Source organism: Bubalus bubalis, chromosome 2, assembly GCF_019923935.1.
Source record: "Bubalus bubalis isolate 160015118507 breed Murrah chromosome 2, NDDB_SH_1, whole genome shotgun sequence".
Taxonomy (NCBI): domain Eukaryota; kingdom Metazoa; phylum Chordata; class Mammalia; order Artiodactyla; family Bovidae; genus Bubalus; species Bubalus bubalis.
In genome coordinates, this window is record NC_059158.1 from 23090774 (window position 1) to 23108987 (window position 18214).

General features: G+C 39.4%; 2 protein-coding genes across 2 annotated transcripts; both read right to left on the bottom strand.

The window, feature by feature from the left end:
• Positions 1–2881: 2881 nt before the first annotated feature.
• LOC102409487 (olfactory receptor 5V1) lies at positions 2882–3834 on the bottom strand. The gene is given in 2 exon segments (XM_006056110.4): positions 2882–3189; positions 3192–3834. Coding segments are annotated over 2 exon segments (951 nt in total).
• Positions 3835–13135: 9301 nt separating this feature from the next.
• Positions 13136–14059, bottom strand: LOC102409166 (olfactory receptor 5V1-like). The gene has a single exon (XM_006056109.4). It carries the CDS (start codon positions 14057–14059, stop codon positions 13136–13138), a length of 924 nt encoding a protein of 307 aa, XP_006056171.4.
• Between the last annotated feature and the right edge of the window lie 4155 nt (positions 14060–18214).

The window sequence follows — 18214 nt, forward strand, 5'->3', positions numbered from 1 at the left end:
TGATCAATGTAAAGAAAGAGAGGAAAACCACAGAATGGGAAAGACTACAGATCTCTTCAAGAAAATTAGAGATACCTAAGGCACATTTCATGCAAAGATGGGTTCAATAAAGGACAGAAATAGTATGGACCTGACAGAAGCAGAAGATATTAAGAAGAGGTGGCAAGAATGAACAGAAGAACTGTACAAAAAAGATCTTCATGACCCAGATGACCTCAATGGTGTGACCACTCACCTAGAGCCAGACATTCTGGAATGTGAAGTCAAGTGGGCCCTAAGAAGCGCCACTACAAACAAAGCTAGTGCAGGTGATGTAATTCCAGTTGAGCTATTTAAACTCCTGAAAGATGATGCTGTGAAAGTGCTGCACTCAATATGTCAGCAAATTTGGAAAACTCAGCAGTGGCCACAGGACTGGAAAAGGTCAGTTTGCATTCCAATCCCAAAGAAAGGCAATGCCAAAGAATGCTCAAACTACTGCACAATTGCACTCATCTCACACACTAGTAAAGTAATGCTCAAAATTCTCCAAGCCAGGCTTCAGCAATACATGAACCATGAACTTCCAAATGTTCAAGAAATGTATGGTTTTAGAAAAGGTGGAGGAACCAGAGATCAAATTGCCAACATCCACTGGATCATGGAAAAAACAAGAGAGTTCCAGAAAAATACCTATTTCTGCTTTATTGACTATGCCAAAGCCTTTGACTGTGTGGCTCACAATAAACTGTGGAAATATCTGAAAGAGATAGGAATGCCAGACCACCTGACTTGCCTCTTGAGAAACCTATATGCAGGTCAGGAAGCAACAGTTAGAACTGGCTATGGAACAGCAGACTGGTTCCAAATAGAAAAGGAGTGCATCAAGGCTGTATATTGTCACCCTGCTTATTTAATTTATATGCAGAGTACATCGTGAGAAATGCTGGGCTGGAAGAAGCACAAGCTGGAATCAAGATTTCCGGGAGAAATATCATTAACCTCAGATAATTAACCTGCAGATGACACCAGCCTTATGGCAGAAAGTAAAGAACTAAAGAGCCTCTTAATGAAAGTGAAAGTGGAGAGTGAAAAAGTTGGCTTAAAGCTCAACAGTCAGAAAACTAAGATCATGGCCTCCGGTCCCATCATTTCATGGCAAATAGATGGGGAAACAGTGGAAACAGTGTCAGGCTTTATTTTGGGGGGCTCCAAAATCACTGCAGATGGTAATTGCAGCCATGAAATTAAAAGATTCTTACTCCTTGGAAGGAAAGTTATGACCAACCTAGGCAGCATATTCAAAAGCAGAGACATTACTTTGTCAACAATGGTCCATCTAGTCAAGGCTATGATTTTTCCAATAGTCATGTATGGATGTGAGATTTGGACTATGAAAAAGTTTAGTGCAGAAGAATTTATGCTTTTGAACTGTGGTGTTGGAGAAGACTCTTGAGAGTCCCTTGGACTGCAAGGAAATCCAACCAGTCCATCAAAAGGACATCAGTCCTGGGTGTTCATTGGAAGGACTGATGTTGAAGCTGAAAATCCAATACTTTGGCCACCTTATGCGAAAAGCTGACTCATTTGAAAAGACCCTGATGCTGGAAAAGATTAGGGGCAGGAGGAAAAGGGGACGACAGAGGATGAGATGGTTGTATGGCATCACTGACTCAAAGGACATGAGTTTGGGTAGGCTTCGGGAGTTGGTGATGGACAGGGAGGCCTGGCATGCTGCAGTTCATGGGGTCACAAAGAGTCGGACACGACTGAACAACTGAACTGAACTGAACTGAGATAGGAGAGCATATATTCCAAGATTAAGCCTAGGCTCTTTTCACTTTTATAGGACCTGATTAGAAATGCATGCTGACACAAAAACATTAATAATATCTGATTAAGTGATAAGCAAATGTGAACATAGAGGTTTATTTAAACTTTATAACCAGTTTTTCATGAGAAGGGGCACCATCTTTGGAATGAAGAATTCAGGAGTGGATATTATGAACAAGAAGAAAATATCTCAAAAGAGTAACATCAATGTCTTTTGCTCAGAACTAACGAAAGCTCAAAATATGTACACTTAGGCTTAAGTGTGCCAACTGTTCAGTATCTGTCCCTACACTGAGTTTCTTATAAATTGAGTGCCACTAGGAATAGCTGGCTGGTGAAAAAGTTAATTTTTAACATGTTAATTGACTGCAGATAAGAGAAGGTTTTTTTTTATACAGTTCATGAGGTTCTTATAGCAAGTATACTGGGGTGGTTTGCCATTCTCTTCTCCAAGAAGGAGGAGATTTCCTCTTCTTGGGCTCCAAAATCACAGCAGATGGTGACCACAGTCATGAAATCACAAGACAATTGCTTCTTGGCAGGAAAGTGATGAAAAACCTAGACAGTTTATTGAAAAGCAGAGATATTACTTTGCCAACAAAGGTCCATATAGTCAAGGCTATGGCTTCCCAGTGGTCACATACAGTTGTGAGAGCTAGACTGTAAAGAAGGCAGAACACCAAAGAATTGATGCCTTCAAACTGTGGTGCTGGAAAAGACTCCTGTAAGTCCCTTGAACAGCTAGGAGATCAAATCAGTCAATCTTAAGAGAGATCAGCCCTGAATATTCACTGAAGGACTGATGCTGAAGCTGAAGCTCCAGTATTTTGGTCATCTGATGCAAACAGAGGACTCATTGGAAAAGTCCCTGATGTTGGGAAAGATTGAGGGCAGAAGAAGAAGGTATCAGACGATGAGATGGCTGGATGGCATCACTGATGCAATGAACATGAACTTGGGCAAACTCTGGGAGATGGTGAGAGACAGGGAGGCCTGGCATGCTACAGTCCATGGGGTTGCAAAGAGTCAGACATGACTGGGTGACTGAACAACAACAACAAAGGAAAGATTATATATCAAAAGCGAGTATTGGTGGCTGCCACTTTCTTCCCACAACTTTCACAGCCTCTTTAATATCCTTATTCCTCAATGTGTAAATTACAGGGTTTAGCATGGGGGTGACAACGCTATACAATACTGAGATTAGTCTGTCCTTTTCCAGTGAGTATGTTGAGATGGGCCGCGCGTACGTGAAGATGGCACTGCCATAATAGAGCAGGACAATGACCAGGTGAGAGGCACAGGTAGAAAAGGCCTTTTGCCTCCCCTCTGAGGAGCGGATCTTCAAGATGGTAGAGATAATGTAGAGGTAGGAAGGACAATACACAAGAAGGGAGTCCAACCAATGAAGACCCCAATGGATAATAGGGCCAACTCATTGACAGAAGTGTCCCCGCAAGACAAGATCAGCAAAGGGGGGATGTCACAGAAGAAATAATTAATCTTGTTGTTGCCACAGAAGGGCAGACGGATTGTCAGTACTGTGTGCACCACTGAGTTGAGGAAACCACCAGTCCAGCAGGAGGCTGCTAACCGGCTATACAGGACCTTGTTCATAATAACCGAATACCTTAAGGGCTTACAGATTGCAATGTAGCGATCATATGCCATGGCTGCCAGGAGGAGACACTCTGATCCTACAAAGAAAATGAAGGCAAAAAGTTGAGCCACACATCCGCCATAGGAAATGCTCTTCTTCTCTGATAGCAGATGGACCATCATCTGGGGAACATTGGTAGTGGTGTAGCAGATGTCAAGAAAAGCCAAATTCCCTAAAAAATGATACATGGGTGTATGTAGATGTGGATCAAGCACAGACACCAAGATAATGAATACATTTCCTCCTAAAGTACAGACATAAGTCAGAAAGAAGATGGTGAATAGCAAAAACTGCAGTTCATTTAGGTCGGAGAATCCCAAAATTATAAATTCAGACAGAGCTGTTTGATTCTCTCCTTCCATGATGTTGCCTGGTTCCCTTTGGTGAACTGGGCAAAGAGAAGCACAGATTAAAATAATCATATGCACAGTAGCAAAGATCTGCAAAACAAGAAAAGTGTTATGAATAAAAATCAGCACCATCTGTACCAGATTCCAACCCTGAGAAGCAGCATCCCTTCGCAAACCATACTCATACGTATCATTGAACAGGGCTTTCCTGATGGCTCAGATGGTAAAAAATCTGCCTGCAATGCAGGAGACCCCAGTTCAATCCTTGGGTCGGGAAGATTTTCCTGGAGAAGGGAATGGTAACCCACTCCAGTATTCTTGCCTGGAGAATTCCCTGGACAAAGGATCCTGTTAGGTTACGCTCCATGGGGTCCCAAACAGTTGGAAACCACTGAGCGACTAACACTTTCACTTTTTCACTTTCTTATCATCAGACACAGCTATAAGTACATCTGGTGTTCTACTTGGAGAAGACTCTTGAGGGTCCCTTGGATTGCAAGGAGATCCAACCAGTCCGTTCTCAAGGAGATCAGCCCTGGGATTTCTTTGGAAGGAATGATGCTAAAGTTGAAACTCCAGTGCTTTGGCCACCTTATGTGAAGAGTTGACTCATTGGAAAAGACTCTGATGCTGGGAGGGATTGGGGGCAGGAGGAGAAGGGGATGACAGAAGATGAGATGGCTGGATGGCATCACCGACTCGATGGACGTGAGTCTGAGTAAACTCCGGGAGTTGGTGATGGACAGGGAGGCCTGGAGTGCTGCGATTCATGGGGTCACAAAGAGTTGGACATGACTGAGCGACTGAACTGAACTGAACTGAATAGATACTGAAGAGGACATAAGGATAAAAGGCACTAAAAGGCTTTTCCACCTCTTTGTTAGGTCAATCACCCTTTGTTAGGGTCTCCTGACACAAATTGTGGTTCATATCTGCAAGAGCAGAAGAAACAGGTAAAAGACATGGATCCTGGTTTATTGTGACCTCTTCTAAGAACAGAGAAATTTTTAGATTAAAGGGAACATGGTAGCTTTCTAGATGTTATACACTGTGGTAAGATATAGCACATACTTTTTGACCTTTCCTATTCACTACAGCTCTTCAGAATGGGTGTTATCATCTTCATTTTGCAGATGAAGTTTTAAAGATCAGAGAGGTTAAACAGTGTGTTTGAGATCACACAGCCAGTGAGAACTAAAGAGGGATCACATTTAGTTCTGTCTAAGTCTGTATCTCCAGCCTGTTTTGGAGACCTAGAGTGGCAAGCAGGTCTCATCTTCCCTGCCAATTCTTTTGCTGAAGACTGCTTACCTAACTTGGGTGTATCCTATGTAAGTTGAGAAAAATGTGTTCTGAACCTAGCAATTTCGACTGTGAATCAAGAAAATGGTAGTGATCGCATGTATTCCTTCCATTTGTCAACCTGACTTAAAACTATGCTTTATTTTGCCTTCAGAGATAGATTTTCTGAAGCCTGTTTTTGGAAAACCTTCAAGTATCCTCTCCTTCCCTCCCTCTTTCATCCCCTCTTTCTCTCCCTCTCCTTCCCTACCCCCACTCCACTGCCCATACTCTCCGCTCTTCCTATAGCTTTTTGAAACAGGTTCACATAGGGCAACATTGCACTTTGTATAATAGGGTGTTAGTACACATTCCTCGGACACATATCTTCTTGCCCTTAACTCTGAGATTTCCAAGTTTTCCTGACATTTTTCTGCTCAGTTGTGTAGACTAAGAACAAACTCTTGGTGCCCAGTCCAACAACCATTAGTCACTTCACTTCAGTAACAGTTATCGATGTTTCCATCAGAGATATTTCCTGACTTTCTTAATAAGTTATTGGTGCCAAAGAGAAGTGAATGGAGAGAAGTGTCATAAGCTTAACATGACCTAATGTCTCTACTACACTGATAATTGTGGATAGTTGGAATTTAAATTCCCAGTTCATTCTTTACCAGTGACTTCTCTAGTTCCTAAATTGCTTGACAAATCAAAATTCAAGGAGAATTTTTTTTCACATTGTAGAGTGCTTTAGAGTTATTTTAAAAGATATCATAGAGAGCATGCCCAATGTTCACCTTTAGATAAATTTTTCCAAAGTTTTCATCATCTATTTTTTTCTGAATAAAGTTAACATATTTGTGTTAGAATATTTAGAAAATATCAAAAATAAAATAAAAACATTAAAAATTAGTATCTCCATCCAAGAAAACCTCTACTAATGGTTTGGTATATGTTCATCTAATCAATTTTCCATGCACGAAATATTCAAAATGGAGATCAGAAAGTACATGTTTTAATTTGCGTTTTTTCCTTAAGCACCATTTTACAATGATTTCTCATGGCAATAAATATTCTCCTGAAACATGATGTTTGAATTATATACAAATATTCATATCAATACAGCAAATTTTTTATACACCCACCCTTATTAATGGATGATTATGTTTATCTTTGTTATGATAAATTTCAGTAATAAGCATACTAAATTAGATTCCTTGAACTTGGAGTTAACTGTCCTATCTTTTAACAAACTTTAAAGATTCATCCTAATAAATTAGAGACCCCCTGATGCTGGTCATCATTCTGGAAAATTCAAGAGCCATTTGGCTACTGTAGGATTCAGTGTTTGTTGGACAAATTATTGTAAGTGCTGGGTAGAGAAAAGCACTTAAAACCTTTGAGTACTTTCTACCCAGAATCTAATTTACTCTTTAGATAAATTCTCTGAGATAAATAATGTTGTCATTCCGAATTCCAGATGAAAACACTGAGTCTCAGCAAAATAAATATCTGATAGAGTTATGTGCGGAGAAGGCAACGGCACCCCACTCCAGTACTCTTGCCTGGAAAATCCCACGGACGGAGGAGCCTGATAGGCTGCAGTCCATGGGGTCGCTAGGAGTCAGACACGACTGAGCGACTTCACTTTCACTTTTCATTTTCATGCATCGGAGAACGAAATGGCAACCCACTCCAGTATTCTTGCCTGGAGAATCCCAGGGACGAGGGAGCCTAGTGGGCTGCCTTCTATGGGGTCGCACAGAGTCGGGCACGACTGAAGCGACTTAGCAGCAGCAGCAGCAGCAGAGTTATGTGGCCATCAGGTAAAAATTGCAAGTTTTATCTTTCCCAGACTAATACACATTTGATTAAGTAGCTAAAAATTAAACTTTATTGCTGACAATAGAATTTTCTTTAAAAATACTTTTACTACCACTTATATTCACATAACTGGATTATTTCAATTTGTTTCCAACTCTAATCGGTTTTTTCCTGACTGTTAATGGCAATGGGCTATGCTGGCCATGTCCTGATAGTTAAATCTATTAATAATTGTTACTAAATATCTGGTATTTAATTAAATAATTTTTGAAAAATTGATCCTTATTATAATTTTTAAATTTCCTGGCTCTGCTGTAAATTAATTTAAGTGTTCATGTTTGTATTATTAAAGGATACTGCTCTAGAGCTTGGTTTAGGTCAATTAATAGAAATGTGTGATAAAATTAAAATAATAATACAGAGAATCTCTTAGTTTAAAATGTTCAAATTCTAATTCACGGAGAAATATTGATTTTGTAGTTTGATGCAAAAAAGAAGCTAACAAGATAAATTAAACATGACTTTCTAAAACTGGAGGTGAGGGACTTCCCTGGTGGTTCAGTGGCTAAGACTCTGCACTCCCAATGCAAGGGTCCTGGATTCAATACTTGGTCAGGGGTCTAGATCCTGTATACTGCAACTAAGATCTGGTGCAGCCAAATAAATAAATATTTAAAAAATAAAAAGCAAAAGTAAAAATGAAGGAGAGTATTATATATTAATCAAAAAAATAAACTTCATTGATTGCCCTGGTCTGTATACAAATACATATTCGAATTCTAAGTTTGAAAGGATGCTTATTTGTATTTTTGTTTTAATTTCTGTCTTTTCCCTCTGTGACCTACTGTGGATATTTTCAGTAGAAGGAACAAATATGTTGGATAAAGGGTTAAATTCCCATAATATAGTATTTCACTTTACCAGAATCAAATGAATTCTCTAATGCAAACAGCACTGTCAAGAGAGGGACCCTAAAATCCCATTGTCTAATCCATGTTTTCCATCACTGCTTATCTCTTCCTTCACCTTTTTCAATCTTTCCTTCCATTTTTGAGGTGGTAAGAGACCAACTACTAGACTAAACCATGCTGCTTATTTTATTCAACAAATGTATTTTTAAAACTTGAAATAAAATGATAAATAAAACAGAAATTGATGTGTAAGTCAGACTTTGACCCTACGTTTCTGTCCTTTATTAATGAAGAATCAGTAAGCCAGCAGAGGGCCATTCTGAGTGATGCTGAAATACCTAAAATAACAGCAGCTCCGTGGTGCACACACACTCAGCCTGCCATTCATAGCATGGGATGAGAGTTCGATTTCTCCCTCCTTTGGAATCTCACAGCTCATTACACTCCACTTGCCCACTTACGTAGTCTCTCATCTAAAGAACAAGGCATAGAAAATGTATCTCCAAGAGATGTAGAGCTATAGCTAAGCAATTAAAAAACTGCTTACTCACCTGTGATCAAAAATGCACCAGAAGTGCAGAGATCACAATTCAAATTGTAGACCCTACTGCAGAACAACTTTTATGAACACAAGGAAGTGACAGATATTAACTGACCCTGGAAAGTCTGTGCTGAATACAGGGTCTTCTACCTGAATGCCAGGAGCATCCTCAATTCCTGAAAGTCAGCGCAAGGAACTGGAGTGGGCAAGGACATGCTCCCTGGATGCAGAAGGTCCCTGTGTTTTGTGGACTCTTCTAAGGACCCGAGAGACACACCTCTGAGATCCAGAGATTCGCTCCTTCCAACTCCTGCCTCAGTCCCTAATCATCTGCTTGTCTTCCAGAGGCTCTGTTGCCATTGCAATTCTGCTTCTGGAAGTCTCATGTAAAATCAAAACTGTTCCAGGTAGACTCTTACCTTTTGGCCCACAACTGACCAATGAGAATCATCTTGCAGCCTTTGCCTCTACCACATTATTGTATATTGGTCCTTGAACTCTACAATTCCAGTGGTACAGTCGAGATCTTTAACTTGTTCTCTTTTTTCCTCTCAGCTGAAGTTAAGGGGAAGCACCTTTCTGGGACTGGGGGAGGCTTACTTAACACCCCAGTTCTCACCAAAGAAATCCTCTTTAGCCACAGAATCAATTCTCTAACTCTGTACTTCTTTAGTGACCTAGCACCTTGCTTTTGGATAGATTTGTCTCAACTAAAATGGAAACATAATATTTTAACATCCTGCAAGATGTGTAATGTATTGATATGTAGGTTCCAAGAGGTTTGTTTTGTTTTTCGTTTTTTTAATGAAACTGATTTTGGAACAAAAATGCTCGGAAACCACTTCTGTTACCACTTCTATAATTCTCCCTTCCTACCCATGTTAAGCACTTAAGCCATATTCAAGTAGTTAAGTTCATCAAGCCACCATGACTTTAGAATATAATTCCATCATCCATTCTATCATGATACACTGGAAAGCTTTTCACTCTGGAAAGCTAAAGGTAATGCTAAGATTTTTATAGCGCTTTCCTGTCCTGGAAGTACCTCAGAATCAGAGGGGACTTCTCTAGAACAAATTAAAGTTAGAGCAAAGTGAAACCAGATTTCCACAGAGTAGAGTTAAATTACACAAGGTTGATCTTCAAAATTCTACCATCTAGCCCAGTTGTACCTGTATCATCCACAGAAGCATACAAGTGTTCCTCACATTGCTTGGAGTTATCAAGTTTTCTAGTTTTTGTCAATCTGATGGGAATGAGGCGGTGGCTCATTATTATTCTAATTTGAATAACTCAGACTACTAGCAATTTTGAACATGCCCTCTATGTGGAGATTTTTTGTGTGTCAATCATTTGGGTTTCCTCTCCTACTAATCTGCTATGTTTATTCTTTGCACATATTCTTAATTAAGTTTCCTGGGCTTTTTTTCTCATTCATTTGTAGGAATTCCTTATTTAAGACATCATTGGTCATTTATAAATTTAACTTTTTCAAATAATTTATAGAAAGGGGTCATCTGTGCATTAATTTTTATTGTTCCATGGAAAAGAAGTCATTCATTTTGTCATGATAAAATCCATATTTTCTTAGGTTATGGGCTGTGCAATTTAAGATTTATTTAAAATTTCCCACTGCTAGTTCATAAATATATTCTTTGAAACTTTTTTATATTAACTTTACAATTTTTAGATTTCAAATTTTGCTTCTTGATCCATTTAAAGTTCATCTTTTTACAAAGTGGAAGTTAGAAAACTAATTTTATTTTTCTTCATTTAATGATCTGATTTTTCCAAACTATAACTAAGTTTTCATTATGTATTGTAGCACCATACTTAGTATGTACTGCTTCTATACAAATTCTTGGATCTGTATCTAAGACCTCTATCCGATGATATTTTTCTTTTTGGACCAGGAACTTGACTTTCCATTACTAGGCCTTAGTTTATGTCTTAATGCCAGGTTGAACAAGTCTCCCTTTTAAATTTTTCTTCAAAAATTAACCTAGAAATTGTGAAAATAATACCTTCACACAATCTTTAGATGTTTGTTAAGTTTATTGAATGAATAAAGTGTTTGTGGGCCTAGCCATGTGATGGAATACCATACAGCAATGAAAAGTGAATGGGCAACAGTGTATGCAACAGTATGGATGACTATCAAAAGCATTTACTAAGCATTTACTGTCAACAGAAAGAAAAAAGGAAAGTCCATGAACAAGTCTAAAACACAGATTACTTGATACCAAGTGAAACAAGAGAAATTTATTTCTTCCTAATACACAGCTCATAGCCATCTAAAGCACCTTCCCTCTCTCTTTGCTTCATTAACTTCTAACAAATATATGCTTTGAGTTTATTCAGACAAAATGTATAGGATTTAGTAAAATAGGGTGAAGAATGGGGAGACTTAATAGGAGGCTTTAGTATTAGTCAAGAAAATTGAGAGGGGGAAAAAAAATCAATCCCTAAGCAAGAGTGACTTGGGTGGGGGTGGAAAGGAATATATTAATATTTTTAATTTTAATTTCCTTTTGACATGTAAAATGTTGGCTTTGTCACTTATTCATCTTATCTCATATGGTGTCCACAGTGACAGTCCCCTGGAAACCGGGATCAACCCCACCCACCATGATCGTTAACCACACAGCAGCAGCCCTAGCCATAAAGGGCTGGGCTGGATGGCTACAGGCTGCAGGAAGCACTGAGGGTTTCTACCCAAGAGGCCCGGTGTTCTCTAGCCCATAGCCTTTGAATGCAGGGACTGTTGCCCTTCCTACCAGAGGCTGCAATGTTCCCAAGGAGACTGTGTAGTCTCAGGTCTCTTCTCTGGATTGGATCTGACAAATTCATATGTGATATGGTAGTACATCCTATATCATTTTCTAAAGGCTTTACTGTTCTTTTATACATTGAGGTATGCAGTATTCTAGAACTGATTTTTGTATAAACTGTAAGGCTGGAATCATAAACCCTTTTGTCTTTTTATTGAAAAGATTATTCTTACTCAACTTTTCTTTCAAGCTTATTCTGGCCTCATCTATCATATAATCAAATACATATGTTTATTCATAGAACTTTTTTTAGTTTGTTTCAATGATCAATATATAAGTGAATCATTAACACACTATCTTTTTAACTTTGCAATTGGTTGCAACATCTCTTAAAGGAAGTTGCCTATCTTAGTTTTCTTCTTTCAGAGAAGCACTACCCAATAACTGCAAAGACATAATTGTTCTATGTATACATTGTCCACTATGATAGCCACTAGGCCTATAAGTGACTAAGCATAGCACAGGCACATGAGTTATTGACAAATTTGCCAGATAAAATGAGGATACCAGCTAAATTTCAATTAGGTAGCTCAAGATCCAATTTTAGCCCTCCAATCTTACAAGAATGTTAAAATGCTGTTCAGAAACTCAAACACTTCCTAAGATCATCAGAAGTCCTCACAAGGAGTCCCTTTCACAGTTTTTTATTTTCAACTCTGTTCAGTGTTGGCCTTGTGATTCCTATCCTTTTAGTTCACTGATCTCTGAAAAAAAATTTGCAATATTTTATACAGACCACCTGATCTGCCTCTTGAGAAATTTGTATGCAGGTCAGGAAGGAACAGTTAGAACTGGACATGGAACAACAGACTGGTTCCAAATAGGAAAAGGAGTACGTCAAGGCTGTATATTGTCACCCTGCTTATTTAACTTCTATGCAGAGTACATCATGAGAAACGCTGGACTGGAAGAAACACAAGCTGGAATCAAGATTGCTGGGAGAAATATCATTAACCTCAGATATGCAGATGACACCACCCTTATGGCAGAAAGTGAAGAGGAACTCAAAAGCCTCTTGACGAAAGTGAAAGTAGAGAGTGAAAAAGTTGGCTTAAAGCTCAACAGTCAGAAAACGAAGATCATGGCATCCGGTCCCATCACTTCTTGGGAAATAGATGGGGAAACAGTGGAAACAGTGTCAGACTTTATTTTTCTGGGCTCCAAAATCACTGCAGATGGTGACTGCAGCCATGAAATTAAAAGACGCTTACTCCTTGGAAGAAAAGTTATGACCAACATAGACAGCATATTGAGAAGCAGAGACATTACTTTGCCAACAAAGTTTCGTCTAGTCGGGGCTATGGTTTTTCCTGTGGTCATGTATGGATGGGAGAGTTGGACTGTGAAGAAAGCTGAGTGCCGAAGAATTGATGCTTTTGAAGTGTGGTGTTGGAGAAGACTCTTGAGAGTCCCTTGGACTGCAAGGAGATCCAACCAGTCCATTCTGAAGGAGATCAGCCCTGGGATTTCTTTGGAAGGAATGATGCTAAAGCTGAAACTCCAGTACTCTAGCCACCTCATTCGAAGAGTTGACTCATTGGGAAAGACTCTGATGCTGGGAGGGATTGGGGGCAAGAGGAGAAGGGGACGACAGAGGATGAGATGGCTGGATGGCATCACCGACTCGATGGACGTGAGTCTCAGTGAACTCCAGAAGTTGGTGATGGACAGGGAGGCCTGGCGTGCTGCGATTCATGGGGTCACAAAGAGTCGGACACGACTGAGTGACTGATCTGATCTGATCTGATACAGACTTTTTAAACAAGAGTGTTTGCTAATCACTGGCTGTGAAAATTTGCATTGACTTTTAATTTTGCTTGAGAGTAATTTGCAAAAGTCAGCTCTAAAAGTAAGATGGACAGTTTTGTAATACGTCGTTTTCTTAGAAAAGTTTACACAGCAAAAGAGAGGGAACTTGAAGCCTGCTACTTTCTCCCCACAACTTTTGCAGCCTCTTTAATATCCTTATTCCTCAAGGAGTAGATAATAGGGTTTAACATGGGGGTGACAACACTGTACAATACTGAGATCAGTCTGTCCTTCTCCAGTGAATACGCTGATATGGGTCGTACATATGTGAAGATGGAGCTGCCAAAATAGAGAAGGACAATGATCAAGTGGGAAGCACAGGTAGAAAAGGCCTTTTGCCTCCCCTCAGAAGACCTGATCCTTAAAATGGTAGAAATAATATAAAGGTAGGAAAGTATGATACATAAAAAAGGAGTCCAACCAATGAAGACCCCAATGGATAATAGGGCCAACTCATTGACAGAAGTGTCCCCGCAAGACAAGATCAGCAAAGGAGGGATGTCACAGAAGAAATAATTAATCTTGTTGTTGCCACAGAAGGGCAGATGGAATGTCAGTACTGTGTGCACCACTGAGTTGAGGAAACCACCAGTCCAGCAGGAAGTTGCTAACTGGCTATACAGGACTTTGTTCATAATAACCGAATACCTTAAGGGCTTACAGATTGCAATGTAGCGATCATATGCCATAGCTGCCAGAAGCAGGGACTCTGACCCAACAAAAAAAATAAATGCAAAAAGTTGCACTATGCAACCCAAATAAGAAATGCTTTTTCTCTCTGATAGTAAATGTACCATCATCTGGGGAACATTGGTGGTGGTGTAGCAGATGTCAAGAAAAGCTAAGTTTTCCAGAAAAAAATACATGGGAGTGTGGAGGCGTGGATCAATCATGGTCACCAAAATTATGAAGGTATTTCCTCCCAAAGTACAGATATATGCTACCAGGAAAATAGTGAAAAGTAAAAATTTTAACTCATTTAAGTTGGAGAATCCCAAGATGATAAACTCAAATAGAACCGTTTGGTTTTCTCCTTTCATAATACAGCTCTGGTTTTCTTTCTGAAATTGAGAACGAGGAAGCATGGATTTCCGTAGTCAGGAATTGCTCCTGAAACAGGCTACGAAACTAGAAAATAAAAGTTTCATAGAGGAAAAGATATTATTTATCAAGAAAATATTAGATGGATCTGTAAAAATGCACAATCCCACAGCAAATAAACTGTATGCATTAGCACCCAGCATAAACATTATCAGCCTTTCATCTGTTGGTCAAATATTTTAAAATGAACACTACAGACAGTTTTGAATTTTCAAGTAAAACACATGCACTAAAGGAAGAAAAGGCCCATCTACTCTGTCTTCCTGGGCTGCAGCAATTTGGAAGCTCATTAAAGACAATTGTCAGTGGGTCAATCAACTATGCTGCCCTGATTGTAAAGCGACTATACTCCAATAAAAATTAATTAAACAAAAAACTGTGCTGCCTTGCACACTTTTGGAGGCTGACATTTGTAGACTGAATGTAGAATTAGTTGGTCACGCTTAGAGAATTAGGAGAGCAGAAAAAGACATAGTGGTACCATGGGTTGATAATATATTTGAGGGGGAGGGCAGTTCCATAAAATACAGAGGAAATTCACAATTAATCTGACCGTATATATTTTACAGTTCAAGATGCTCAGACTTGGGTGTTCAGCTAATAAAAATAAGTTCTGGCTGTTGAAAGCCTTTCTAAAAAATAAAAAAAATAAAAAGAACTCTTTATTCTTTATAAAGGGAGAATGAATTAATATTTTATTTATCATTTACTGTACAAAGTTTATCCTGTACTGTATGCCACTAGAAATCACTACATCACAGGTACACTAGAGCTAGCTATTACTGGTTCAAAAAAGCTTGTTGTTAATGTCCAGAAATTTTGTAAGCAAGATATTAAACACAACCATTGTTTATGTAAACTTCCAATTGAGTAAATTATATTAAAAACAGAGGTAACTCACACAAGACATCACTCCCTAATCATTTTACATGTTCCTATTATCTTTACCTTAGAGATTATTGCTTTTATTGTATGTGTATGATGGAGATGCCATAAAATGGCTTGCTGCTGCTGCTGCTGCTGCTGCTAAGTCGCTTCAGTCGTGTCCGACTCTGTGCAACCCCAGAGATAGCAGCCCACCAGGCTCCCCCATCCTTGGGATTCTCCAGGCAAGAACACTGGAGTGGGTTGCCATTTCCTTCTCCAATACATGAAAGTGAAAAGTGAAAGGGAAGTCACTCAGTCATGTCCCATGGACACAGCAACCCATGGACTACAGCCTACTAGGCTCCTCCATCCATGCGATTTTCCAGGCAAGAGTGCTGGAGTGGGGTGCCATTGCCTTCTCCACTGATCATTTATTCCCAAACTCATGTTCAGTGAATCATGTTGATAGCTTGCAACTAGTCACAGTGGAAGTATTTAAGCCAAGGAGCTGGTAATTCTATAAATTATGAGATTGTTTCATGGTTTTGTTGATTGTCTAGGCTTAAGAAAGTGGTGGAAATATATTAACGATGTCTGCTTGCTTAGTCGCTTGGTCATGTCCAGCTCTTTGTGACCCCATGGACTATAGCCTGGCCAGGTTCCTCTGTCCAAGGGATTCTCCAGGCAAGAATACAGGGCGGGTTGCCATTCTCTTCTCCATGGGAACTCCCTGACACAGGGAGCGGATCCGGGTCTCCTGCGTTAAAGGCAGAGTCTTTACTCTCTGAGCCACTGGGGAAGCCCTGTTGGTGATGCAGTTTAAACTTAAAACTGTGTCATGTTTGTAGCCATTATATTGCAAATAACACAAAAAGTGGAGGAACGTTTCTTCCAGTATTCAAAAAATTTTGTACTTTTAGAAAAACTAATGTCACTGACAAATGAGAGAAATTCAGACATATAACTTCCTTGATTCACTTTCATCTTACTTATTAACATAAACAAACATATCAAACACTAATGGAATTCATCAATGACGCAAGAGACTACTTTGTTGAATTGACGTTCACAGAGTACTATTGTTAATTTTTGCTAAATGCCTGAATCTATAGCCTCACTATAGCTGAAATTCAACTACTGTTTGATCAAGTTAGACTGTATTCAAGGACTTATTTACAGCTCTCAAGTCCATTCACTCTCACACACCCCTGGATAACCATTTCAAATCTCCAGTATGCTTTTTCTCTATATTTATTCTCAAATGCTGATCTTGTTTTCTTGTCTATGAGAAATTTGAAGCAATTGAAAAGAACTTCCAGACTCAGCATCATATGTGTTTGCTTCTATGTACAAATCTGCTTTCCCATCTGTGTCTATATTACTAGAGAGTGATTATCTGTGCTTTTTTTAAAAATTCAGTTTTGATTGGAGGATAATTGCTTTACAATGTTGTGTTGCTTTCTGCTGTACAACAACATGAATCAGCCATAGGTATACATATATCTCCTCCCTTTTGAGCTCCCCCCCACCCCCATCTGTGTTTAAAAAATTTTTTTTAATATTGTAGTGGTGTTTGGCATACATTGACATGAATCAGCCATGGGTGTACATGTGTTCCCTATCCTGAACCCCCCTCCCACCTCCCAAAAGCACAAGCCAACCTTCTCACTTGTGCTTTTGATGACACCCCCTCACTTAATCAAGTGTGCACTCCAGCAATGGTACTCTCTCCTCCGTAATTCTTTTTTCTTTCTCTGATGAAGCATTCTCTTTAGCAGAGAAACAGGCTATTATTTCTCCTAACATAAAAAAATTTGTTGTCTTTCTTTTTCACTATTTTTCTTTACCATCTCATTTTTCTGATATTTATATCAAAACTTCTCAAAAACAATAATTAAACTGATGGTCTCATTTCCTATTCTTTGCCATCTCTCGAACTTACTTTGTTAGACCTTTATCTCAATGTTCCCCCAATTCCTAATTGTTAGATCAATTATGAAATGTTTATACACAGAATCTTACTGCTTATTTTCATTTCTCTAGCTACCGAGTCTTCACTATGTCTCAGTTAATAGTTATAATCTTATTCTCAATAGTTTAATGCTTCTAATCTTGCCCAGTGCATGCAGTGCTTAGTTGCTCGGTCGTGTCCAACTCTTTGTGACCCCATGGACTGTAGCTCTCCAGGCTCCTCTGTCTATGGGGATTCTCCAGGCAAGAATACTGGAGTGGGTTGCCATGCTCTCCTCCAGGGGATCTTCCCCACCCAAGGATTGAACCCAGGTCTCCTGCATTGCAGGCAGATTCTTTACTGGCTGAGCCACCAGTGAAGCCCAATTATGTGTAAATCACCTTCCATCATCATGCTTCCACTCATAACCCTCCAATCATCCTAGCTCAGACTGTAAATTCAATTTTTTTTTTGGCTGCTTTTCCCAGTTTGTGGGAATCTTATTTCCCCCTCCAAGGATAGAACTAGGGCCCACCACAGTGAAAGCACTGAGCCATAACCACTGGACCACTAAGGAATTCCCTATAAAATCAGATTCTTTAAAAAATACTACAAGCTCTGTAAAATCTTTTTCTTTTCACTCTTCCAACCTAATTTTCCCCCTTTCTCCCCTTTGTTCACTCAGTCAAGTCACACTGGCCTCTTTGCTGTTCCCCTTTGCTCTTCCCCATGGCCAGCTGACAAAAGTCTTAACTTTATTTAAATCTTACCTCAAATAACATTTATTTAATGAAACCACTCTGATCATCCTATTGGTGCCCTCCTACACTCTAAACCCCTCTCATGCTCCTTTCATTTCCGCATGACACATAGCACCTTCTGAAATCCATATATAATTTATCTATTTATCCTGCTTATTGTGGATTGCCTATTCCCCTAGTTGGATATGGGCTCTCCTAGTGACTCAGTCAGTAAAGAATTTTCCTGCAGTGCAGGAGACTCAGCTTTGACACCTGGGTCATGAAGCTTCTCTGGAGATGGGAATGGCAACTCACTCCAGTAGTCTTGCCTGGAGAATTCCCATGGACAGAGGAGCCTGATGGGCTACAGTCCATAGTGTTGCAAAGAATTGAACACAACTGAGCAATTAACACAAGCTGGATATAAGTTTTACAAAATCAGTGTATTGACTGTTAATGATGCTTTCTGAGCATCTAGAACAGTCCCTGGCACACAATATGTATTTGTTCATTGTTAAATCAGTCTTCAGATCTCC